The sequence below is a fragment of the Coregonus clupeaformis genome, chromosome 13, assembly GCF_020615455.1.
Source record: "Coregonus clupeaformis isolate EN_2021a chromosome 13, ASM2061545v1, whole genome shotgun sequence".
NCBI classification, from domain to species: Eukaryota; Metazoa; Chordata; class Actinopteri; order Salmoniformes; family Salmonidae; genus Coregonus; species Coregonus clupeaformis.
Window position 1 is genome coordinate 47,611,678 of NC_059204.1, and position 11,469 is coordinate 47,623,146.

General features: G+C 43.0%; 1 protein-coding gene across 1 annotated transcript; it reads left to right on the forward strand.

The window, feature by feature from the left end:
• The first annotated feature begins 1,364 nt into the window (after positions 1-1,364).
• LOC121579659 (SLC35A4 upstream open reading frame protein) lies at positions 1,365-7,078 on the forward strand. Its single transcript, XM_041894445.1, has 3 exons — positions 1,365-1,624; positions 3,891-3,986; positions 6,268-7,078. The coding sequence occupies exons 1-3, from the start codon at positions 1,610-1,612 to the stop codon at positions 6,463-6,465; spliced, it is 309 nt and encodes a 102-aa protein (XP_041750379.1). The 5' UTR covers positions 1,365-1,609; the 3' UTR covers positions 6,466-7,078.
• The last annotated feature ends 4,391 nt before the right edge of the window (positions 7,079-11,469 follow it).

The window sequence follows — 11,469 nt, forward strand, 5'->3', positions numbered from 1 at the left end:
CTCTTGCAGGAACTGCTGACACACTCCAGCCACATGAGGTCTAGCATTGTCTTGCATTAGGAGGAACCCAGGGCCAACCGCACCAGCATATGGTCTCACAAGGGGTCTGAGGTTCTCATCTCGGTACCTAATGGCAGTCAGGCTACCTCTGGCGAGCACATGGAGGGCTGTGCGGCCCCCCAAAGAAATGCCACCCCACACCATGACTGACCCACCGCCAAACCGGTCATGCTGGAGGATGTTGCAGGCAGCAGAACGTTCTCCACGGCGTCTCCAGACTCTGTCACGTCTGTCACGTGCTCAGTGTGAACCTACTTTCATCTGTGAAGAGCACAGGGCGCCAGTGGCGAATTTGCCAATCTTGGTGTTTTCTGGCAAATGCCAAACATCCTGCACGGTGTTGGGCTGTAAGCACAACCCCCACCTGTGGACATCGGGCCCTCATACCACCCTCATGGAGTCTGTTTCTGACCGTTTGAGCAGACACATGCACATTTGTGGCCTGCTGGAGGTCATTTTGCAGGGCTCTGGCAGTGCTCCTCCTGCTCCTCCTTGCACAAAGGCGGAGGTAGCAGTCCTGCTGCTGGGTTGTTGCCCTCCTACAGCCTCCTCCACGTCTCCTGATGTACTGGCCTGTCTCTTGGTAGCGCCTCCATGCTCTGGACACTACACTGACAGACACAGCAAACCTTCTTGCCACAGCCCGCATTGATGTGCCATCCTCGATGAGCTGGACTACCTGAGCCACTTGTGTGGGTTGTAGACTCCGTCTCATGCTACCACTAGAGTGAAAGCACCGCCAGCATTCAAAAGTGACCAAAACATCAGCCAGGAAGCATAGGAACTGAGAAGTGGTCTGTGGTCACCACCTGCAAAACCAGTCCTTTATTGGGGGTGTCTTGCTAATTGCCTATAATTTCCACCTGTTGTCTATTCCATTTGCACAACAGCATGTGAAATGTATTGTCAATCAGTGTTGCTTCCTAGGTGGACAGTTTGATTTCACAGAAGTGTGATTGACTTGGAGTTACATTGTGTTGTTTAAGTGTTCCCTTTATTTTTTTGAGCAGTGTATGAAGCCTCCACTTCAGTTGCTGTGGCACCGCCCAGCTCGCGTGTGGAATACAACCCCTCTTGATGTACAAAGCTCCTCTGACGGTATCAGGCAGAGCCACGTATTTTGGCCAACTCTTAGAATTTTGAATATTGTTGTAATTCTAGACATTCAGTTACATAGCATTATGCAAATATTCCCCATGTAATCCCCCAAAAGACTGCCCGATTATAATTAATTCATTGTTTCAATTCAGTTTATTTTACTTGCGAATACAAAAAGCTAATTTTACGCCTGCTGTGTCATGTGACTGTGTGTTACCGGTGCACAGCGCTACTGGCCTCAATTCCAATCATGTCATAAAGATAGTACCTACGTTTTAAAATGCATTGATATTGTCACATTGTAAAGAATGCATATAACAGCGATGTCGCTCCAGAAAGTAAGCCGAGTAAAAACAGTCAGCACTCGGCACATGAGTTAGTCACACATCTTTCAGCAGGGAAGAAAATCGAGCCCAGTGATAAATCAGTAGCACCAGCATTGGTTAAAGACATGGCGGACGACAAGGTTAGTGCCGTAAACTTTAGCCTATGGAGAGTTAAAAATCCGAGTTTGTATTCGCGGTTGTAGTAGTTGCTTATTATATAGTTGTAGGTATGTTCGGTGTAGGTAACGTTACGTGTAGATAGTCAACTAACCGTTATTTAGCTTGCTAGCTTTATGTTTTTGCTAAGAAACTGTCAAGCTAGCATAGCTATGCGAGCTAGTTAACGTTTACTAAACATTACATTCATATAGCAACCTGACCTGCTGGGCTATTGGTGACTGTTGCAGTCTGTATAGCTAGCAATTGTGCTGGATATTATTGTGAGAATGTAGACTGGAAACACGATACTTATAAGCCATATTTTTTACCGGTAGAATACCAATTTTCCTTGACTGAGCTACGGATAGAACAAGGAGACCGATGTTTCACCAGATGTATAAATCAGAAGCATCCGGTTGGAATTTGAACTCCCCACCAAATATGGTGAGGAGAGGAAGCCCATTGGCCGGCAACATTTTTGTAAACGTGACCGTTTGCCAAAGTTTTAAAAAATGGCGTTGTTTACAAGGAGTGCAGGGGCTAATTGAGTTATTGCACACGCGCACTTCACAGAAAAGGCGTTCTCTAACTGAAATATGCAAATACATGCTTGATCGCGCCAATAGAATCTCTCTAGCTCGTGCTTGGCTCTGCCCACCTCCTTGCTTGTTCGGCCTACTATGCCTCATTTGCTCCCGTTGAAAACGACACAGATTAACTAGCTTGGGTTAGTTATACATATCTTTGTTTGAACAGTCAAAGCTTTGCACACTAGTCCAGAGTAATCAATAGTTGATCAAGACGTTAACTAAATTCAAGCATTAGTATAGCCGAGGAATGGATTTCGTAGACAATATAATGTGACTCAGTAACAGGAAGAATTTAGATTTGGATGGAATATTTTATTGTTTTGGGACACATATTTTGGACCAGTCGCGGCTCCTGAAAAAATTCTCAGGGGGGGCAATTTTTCTGATGATTTAGGTGACCTACACACATTTAAAAAAAGATATGTCCAGCAACAACATGAAGACAGGGGCAGCATATAAGTCAATACCAGAAGCATTTATTGACTGATCTCAAAAGTGTTGGCTTAAAAAAGCAAAATAAGTTATCACAGTAAAAATAATCAAGGGTGTTCTTTCACATTCCTCAACACTGCATAAACAATATGCATTTCCATAAAACACCTCATCTAATTGTGCCACAAAGTTGACAAGTCCAAGAAAAATACCAGGGTTGGTGGAGCCCTCAGTTTCATCTTTGCCTCGCAAGCTAACTCAAACACTCCGCAAAACTTCACACACTGGATTAGCCGGCTGAGGATGTGGCGGTTCTTGCTAACCTCATCGTTGTGGCGGCGGACAGCTAGCCTGTATCCCTCATCCAGTTGAGTGGCAATGTTCACTCTCCCCAAAGCAGACAATCTCAAACAGCTATCCATGTGGGTCTTTGACAGCTCATGTTTCTTAATCTTTTCTGAAAGATGGTGCATGTCCGTTACACCAGTCGCTGTCCAAGCGGTGCTGTCTGCCGTGCCGCCTTCAGGGTGAAAGAGTAAGCAGGGGTAGCAGAAGACTGCATTAGCTACATCGCAGCCTGCTAGCCAGGTTTTTCGTTCGTACCAATTTTTGGAAAATCCTCGGGTGTAGGACTTTCCCCCTTTAGTAGAAACCTGTTGAATTATTAAATTTGGTCTGGGAGGTCCTAATTGTTTCGTTGCCAATTTATCTTGATTTGTTCGCTGACAAAAAGGAACTTCTTTCAAAGAGACAATCGAGTTGCACTGAACGCTAGCCATCTTGACAGTAGTACGTGAATTGATTGACGCTGCTACCCGCTCTTTTCTTAGTTACGTTCATGGTTATGTTACGTATGACGAAAGCGCGTAAGTGCAAGCCCTCCCGGAACCCATAGAGATTGTATTGAAAGCTCTGATATTTGAAAAAAAAAGATTTTACATGAGAGTCTATGAGAGACTTCTGGGGCGATTTTCAACCTGACTGAAATCGCCCCAAAAGGGGCGGGGCCATTTGAAGCACGACTTTAGCCTGATTGGACATTTAGTGGCAGATCAGACGTCTAGATTAGAACACTGATAACTACTGTTGCCGTGATATAATTGATTAGAAAAAAAATCAACACATATTAATATAAGACTCAAATATCAACTGTAATCATGTTTTATATGTGTCAATAACTTGCCTTGCTTGCTGTCCTAAATTTACTTTTGACATGTACTACTAGTCATTGAGACAGCTAAAGGACCTGGCAGAGCTCAAGGACCAGCTAGAGGACATTCAGAAGCGTGTGGAGAAGGAAGTACAGGCTGGGATCCCACAGGTGAGCAGTCAGATGTCCGACACACACACACCAGGGTTTCCGAAAATATGGCGCCAGACATTTGACCGGCAGCATTTTAATTTACTGGACATTTAAGAAATGTACCGGACCCATATGCATTGGGTGCTTAACCTGATTAGGGCGTCCACCCACGGTGCTCAGAATGACTGAAATCACATTTAGGTTATGGTAGGCCTAATTCATTTGAACAGAACATGCAACTCGAGGATGCAACGACGTGTGTCCTTCTTACTGAATTCGAATGCCAATTTGATGATGTTAGAATAACTGTCCACATTTACTTTTCCTCAGCCAACAAGAGGAGTAATGTCAATCTACTATCCCCCATAGTAAAAACATTTACCTATTATGTTGGTCAGCTAAGCTTGTCGTTCTGTGCGAGAAAGAAATAGCCAAACAGACTCTGGGACAGTTGTGGGAAGATGGATCCCAAATTAATACAACCATTAGGCCTAGGCTACATCCAAAAAAACATTAAAAAGCAATGAGGCTCAGGCAACAGATCAGAACGTTTAGCTTAACATTTTACATTTAAAGCGCAGCAATGCGTACAAGGAAGTAGACTACTAGCTAATGTTTGTTCCATAATGCAATTAGTGGGAAAACACCATTGGCAAAAGCGCACCGCACATACGAGCGGTTTCATGATACAGAGATGAAAATATCTGTTAGAGATTTAGAAAGAGGGGAGATAAAGATGCAACAACTAGCATGACTAGGATTGTGCCTTTGGCTAATGGACAATGAAAGACATTTGAAAACCAATAGAACATGAGAGAATAGGCTAATAATTTCAATGGCATATGGAAGTCTTTATAAAATAATTGCCTGCTGCACTTTTGGTTGGATTTTGGCTAGATTTCTTTGAAGCAAGGTAAAAACATACCTCATAATATGTAGTAAAATGTTCAGGTTTCAAACAATTAAGTAGGCAATTAAATTTAGAATTGTTGCGCAATTATTGGGCTTATAAAAGCAGGTTTCACTCCAGCATTAAGGTAAAGCTGTAGTATCAGTTCAAGCGCTACATCTACTTCAATCAATTAATAGGCTAAAATGCATTTTCGCAATTTTTTAATTATTATTATTATTCTCCTGGACAATTGGCCGGAGCCAATTTTATTTATTGTCTTTTCATTCATTTTTTTACGGAAACCCTGACACACACACACACACACACAGGCCTAAGTAGGGTGTCCACCCATGATAGGAGTGGGTGAAAACGCGCTTTGGTGATGAAATACAAACTTCCTTATGTTATAAAATACATTTGACCAAAACAAATATGATAATTCATGTTCTGAATCGCTCAGTGTGGTCTTTCTCTAACATATCATTAACATTATATCCAAAAAGTTGGATTTCGTAAACCTAATACATGCGATTATAAGCACCGAGCTCTGTTGACATAATGGTGCAGGTTTCTCGTAACAACTTTTGAGGATTTTACATTTTGTGGTCTTTGTATTCAAAGTTGTTTCCGCGGGTCGCAAAAAGCTAAATTAGCATGACACAAGCTGAATTAATAGTAAAAGGCTTTGAAAATAAAATGTTTGATATACCCTCAGTTCTCCGTTGACATTTCACAAAGAAACGCTTGTTTTGGTGAGAGATCTTCGAAAAAGAACAGGAATTTCAAATTAATATTTAAAGTGTATACTAACATATGAAAATACTACGTCATGTATCCAAATCGATATCCACCTTACCTCTATTGTTTTTATGTCCTGCGGATTTGAGAAGAAAGATTACAAGTTCAACGAAAAAGCGATCCTGTCAGGTAGCCAGTAGCCTTAATTCTTGCACGGAACCCAGCCTAGATTTTTTTTTTACCCCTTTTTTTCTCTGGCCTCCATTGAATTAGTCACCCTAATTCTGGCCATCCTACAAGAGTACAAGGGTAAACACTCCAATAGCATTTGAATGTATGATGATGGAGACATGAAGTTTGGACCATTGTTTTTTTTAGAGGATTATCTACACAATTAACATATTATTTTACCAATTGGTCAAATATGTGTTTTGGATTGGACACCCTAGCCTCAGGCTGTGTTTTCACACAAACATGACCTCATACAAGCCCTCTCTTTTCTGTAGTTATTAGGCTATAGATCAAGTCTGTTTGTGTGCATGGATGCATAGTGCACAGGTTTTCCATACATCTTGTCAAACTGTCAGATGAGACTCAGACGAGCAACGCCATTCCTGTGTGTTGTGTTTGTTTCTAACATGAGGGTTACTGTACATTTTGTTGTTCCAGGGTGGCAGTGTGCTGGCCTCTCCTTTCCTTAAGGGCTTCTTGGCAGGGTATGTCGTGTCTAGGCTGCGATCCTCTGCGGTTTTGGGCGTGGTCCTTGGGACTTGCACAGGCATCTTTGCAGCTCAAAACTTTGGCGTGCCCAACATCGAGGAAACTCTGAAAGACTATTTCAACACTCTCAAAGGACCCAGCAAATAGCAGCCCTGGTTTTGGGGGGAAATATGGATCACTGAACCAATAAATCACCCCACTGCCCCATCAAAAAGATCCATTGGACTACCCCACCCCCAAGCCCACAATTGTAGATTGCACATTGTCCTGAACTGAGAAAAATGTGTGTTTGTTAGGAGACATTTTGGAAAAAAATATATATTCCTTGAGTTACGCATCAAGTGTCTTTACAATCATCTCTTGCAATAGTCCTGCAGGGACCTTAGCTTATATTTTTATATGAACTGGAAAGATAACATTGTTCCTATTTTATGCAATAGGGATTTTACTGATGGAAGTAGGTGCTTTATAGTGGGAGATTTTATTTGCCTCAGGTCAGCTTTCTATTTCGTCTTGCTCGCAGATCAACCATATAACCTTGTTATACCCAAATTATATCAGAACCTGTAGTATCCAGATGTTAAACATGACTAAGAGAATATTATGTTCATATATACAAATATGTCCCTAGGTAGATAACCTGGTATCTGCCTATTTTCTGACTTTTAGGTCAACGTAAGTCTACAGTATTCACACCCATTTACTTTTTCCACATTTAGTTGTGTTACAGCCTGAATTTAAAATGTATAACATTTAGATTTTTTTGTCACTGGTGTACACACTACCCCATAATGTCAAAGTGGAATTATGTTTTTTGAAATGTGTACAAATTAATTAAAAATAAAAAGCTGAAATGTCTTGAGTCAATAAGTATTCAACCCCTTTGTTATGGCAAGCCTAAATAAGTTTAGGAGTAAACATTTGCTTAATAAGTTGCATGGCCTCACTCCATGTGCAATAAGTGTTTAACAGGATTTTTGAATGACTACCTTATCTCTGTACCCAACACATACAATTATCTGTAAGGTCCCTCAGTCGAGCAGTGATTTTCAAACACAGATTCAACCACAAAGACCAGGAATGTTTTTCAATGCCTTGCAAAGAAGGGCACCTATTGGCAGATGGGTAAAAATAAAAAATAAAGCAGACATTGAATATCCCTTTGAGCATGGTGAAGTTATTAATTACACTTTGGATGGTGTATCAATACACCCAGTCACTACAAAGGTACAGGCATCCTTTCAAACTCAGTTGCCGGAGAGGAAGGAAACGGCTCAGGGATTTCACCATGAGGCCAATGGTGACTTTAAAACAGTTACAGAGTTAATGGCTGTGATAGGTGAAAACTGAGGATGGATCTGCAACATTGTAGTTACTCCACAATACTAACCAAATTGAGTGAAAAGAAGCAAGCCTGTACAGAAGCCTGTAAAAAATATTCCAAAACATGCATCCTGTTTGCAACAAGGTGTTACACATGGGGACGTGTGAAACTTACTCCTCAGCCTTAAGTGTCCCGCTTCCGTCGCCTCATTAGCTAGCTAAGACACTTGAGGAGGGCGGTCACCAGTGTTTGTGAGGTACTGGTACTCGCTAAGCAAGCAGCGTGACATCCTTTACAAATGCACTAAAGTAATACTGCAAAAAATGTGGCAAAGCAATTAACTTTTCGTCCTGAATACAGTTTTATGTTAGGGCAAATCCAATACAACACTTTACTGACTACCACTGTCGATATTTTGAAGCATAGTGGTGGCTGCATAATGTTATGGGCAATGTTCCCTGTTTTTTGGCACTGAGCAAATTTCAGGTCTGCTGAGCGCAAACTTGAACGTTGTGAAAATTCGGTGCAACTTCCAGCGCGCGTTTACTGTGAACACTGAGGCTGTACCCACTTTACAGTTTTAACAGTGGCAAAGTAGGCTACTGTGGCTATTTGATCATAATGTAGGCCTACCAGAAAGGGCTACCATCAAAAACAATGGAGAAAATGCATCCCATAACATTTTAACATGGAAATACAGTGGGGAGAACAAGTATTTGATACACTGCCGATTTTGCAGGTTTTCCTACTTACAAAGCATGTAGAGGTCTGTAATTTTTATCATAGGTACACTTCAACTGTGAGAGACGGAATCTAAAACAAAAATCCAGAAAATCACATTGTATGATTTTTAAGTAATTAATTTGCATTTTATTGCATGACATAAGTATTTGATCACCTACCAACCAGTAAGAATTCCGGCTCTCACAGACCTGTTCGTTTTTCTTTAAGAAGCCCTCCTTTTCTCCACTCATTACCTGTATTAACTGCACCTGTTTGAACTCGTTACCTGTATAAAAGACACCTGACTGCATGGCCAGGCACGACTCCAACACCATCATTAAGTTTGCCGACGACACAACAGTGGTAGGCCTGATCACCGACAACGATGAGACAGCCTATAGGGAGGAGGTCAGAGACCTGGCCGTGTGGTGCCAGGACAACAACCTCTCCCTCAACGTGACCAAGACAAATGAGATGATTGTGGATTACAGGAAAAAAAAGAGGACTGAGCACGCCCCCATTCTCATCGACGGGGCTGTAGTGGAACAGGTTGAGAGCTTCAAGTTCCTTGGTGTCCACATCACCAACAAACTATCATGGTCCAAACACACCAAGACAGTCGTGAAGAGGGCACGACAAAGCCTATTCCCCCTCAGGAGACTGAAAATATTTGGCATGGGTCCTCAGATCCTCAAAAAATTCTACAGCTGCACCATCGAGAGCATCCTGACTGGTTGCATCACCGCCTGATATGGCAACTGCTTGGCCTCCGACCGCAAGGCACTACAGAGGGTAGTGCGGACGGCCCAGTACATCACTGGGGCCAAGCTTCCTGTCATCCAGGACCTCTATACCAGGCGGTGTCAGAGGAAAGCCCTCAAAATTGTCAAAGACTCCAGCCACCCTAGTCATAGACTGTTCTCTCTGCTACCGCACGGCAAGCGGTACCGGAGTGCCAAGTCTAAGTCCAAAAGACTTCTCAACAGCTTCTACCCCCAAGCCATAAGACTCCTGAACAGCTAATCATGGCTACCCGGACTATTTTCACTGCCCCCCCACCCCATCCTTTTACGCTGCTGCTACTCTGTTAATTATTTATGCATAGTCACTTTACATTGACTCTGCACCGGTACCCCCCTGTATATATAGCCTCCCTACCATTATTTTATTTTACTTCTGCTCTTTTTTTGTTGTTGTTTTATTTTTAAAAATAAATGCACTGTTGGTTAAGGGCTGTAAGTAAGCATTTCACTGTAATGTCTGCACCTGTTGTATTCGGCGCATGTGGCCAATAACATTTGATTTGATTTGATTTGTCCACACACTCAATCAAACAGACTCCAACCTCTCCACAATGGCCAAGACCAGAGAACTGTGTAAGGACATCAGGGATAAAATTGTAGACCTGCACAAGGCTGGGATGGGCTACAACTGTTGGCGCAATTATTAGAAAATGGAAGAAGTTCAAGATGACGGTCAATCACCCTCGGTCTGGGGCTCCATGCAAGATCTCACCTCGTGGGGCATCAATGATCATGAGGAAGGTGAGGGATCAGCCCAGAACTACACGGCAGGACCTGGTGAATGACCTGAAGAGAGCTGGGACCACAGTCTCAAAGAAAACCATTAGTAACACACTACGCCGTCATGGATTAAAAACCTGCAGCGCACGCAAGGTCCCCCTGCTCAAGCCAGCGCATGTCCAGGCCCGTCTGAAGTTTGCCAATGACCATCTGGATGATCCAGAGGAGGAATGGGAGAAGGTCATGTGGTCTGATGAGACAAAAATAGAGCTTTTTGGTCTAAACTCCACTCGCCGTGTTTGGAGGAAGAAGAAGGATGAGTACAACCCCAAGAACACCACCCCAACCGTGAAGCATGGAGGTGGAAACATCATTCTTTGGGGATGCTTTTCTGCAAAGGGGACAGGACGACTGCACCGTATTGAGGGGAGGATGGATGGGGCCATGTATCGCGAGATCTTGGCCAACAACCTCCTTCCCTCAGTAAGAGCATTGAAGATGGATCGTGGCTGGGTCTTCCAGCATGACAACGACCCGAAACACACAGCCAGGGCAACTAAGGAGTGGCTCCGTAAGAAGCATCTCAAGGTCCTGGAGTGGCCTAGCCAGTCTCCAGACCTGAACCCAATAGAAAATCTTTGGAGGGAGCTGAAAGTCCGTATTGCCCAGCGACAGCCCCGAAACCTGAAGGATCTGGAGAAGGTCTGTATGGAGGAGTGGGCCAAAATCCCTGCTGCAGTGTGTGCAAACCTGGTCAAGACCTACAGGAAACGTATGATCTCTGTAATTGCAAACAAAGGTTTCTGTACCAAAAATTTAGTTCTGCTTTTCCGATGTATCAAATACTTATGTCATGCAATAAAATGCAAATTAATTAGTTAAAAATCATACAATGTGATTTTCTGGATTTTTGTTTTAGATTCCGTCTCTCACAGTTGAAGTGTACCTATGATACAAATTACAGACCTCTACATGCTTTGTAAGTAGGAAAACCTGCAAAATCGGCAGTGTATCAAATACTTGTTCTCCCCACTGTAGCTGTTCTATCATTCAGCCTACAGTAGCAGCCAATGTGTGGTGTTCAATGTAGGCCTACATTCCATGAGACTTTTGAAAAAAAACATGCAGGGCTTGACATTAACCTGTTTATCCACTTGTCCTTCAGACAAGGAGGTGACTGAAAATGTTGTTGTGTTGTTTGATGCAAGAAACCACTTTACTCTCTCTCTTTCGTAACGTCTGAGATCCCCAGAGATTGAAAAGCTGCAGCGGTCATCCCCCTCTTCAAAGGGGGTGACACTCTAGATCCAAACTGTTATAGACCTATATCCATCCTGCCCTGCCTTTCGAAAGTATTTGAAAGCCAAGTTAACAAACAGATCACCGACCATTTCGAATCCCACCGTACCTTCTCCGCTATGCAATCCGGTTTCCGAGCTGGTCATGGGTGCACCTCAGCCACGCTCAAGGTCCTAAACGATATTATAAACGCGATCGATAAAAGACAGTACTGCGAAGCCGTCTTCATCGACCTGGCCAAGGCTTTCGACTCTGTCAACCACCGCATTCTTATTGGCAGAC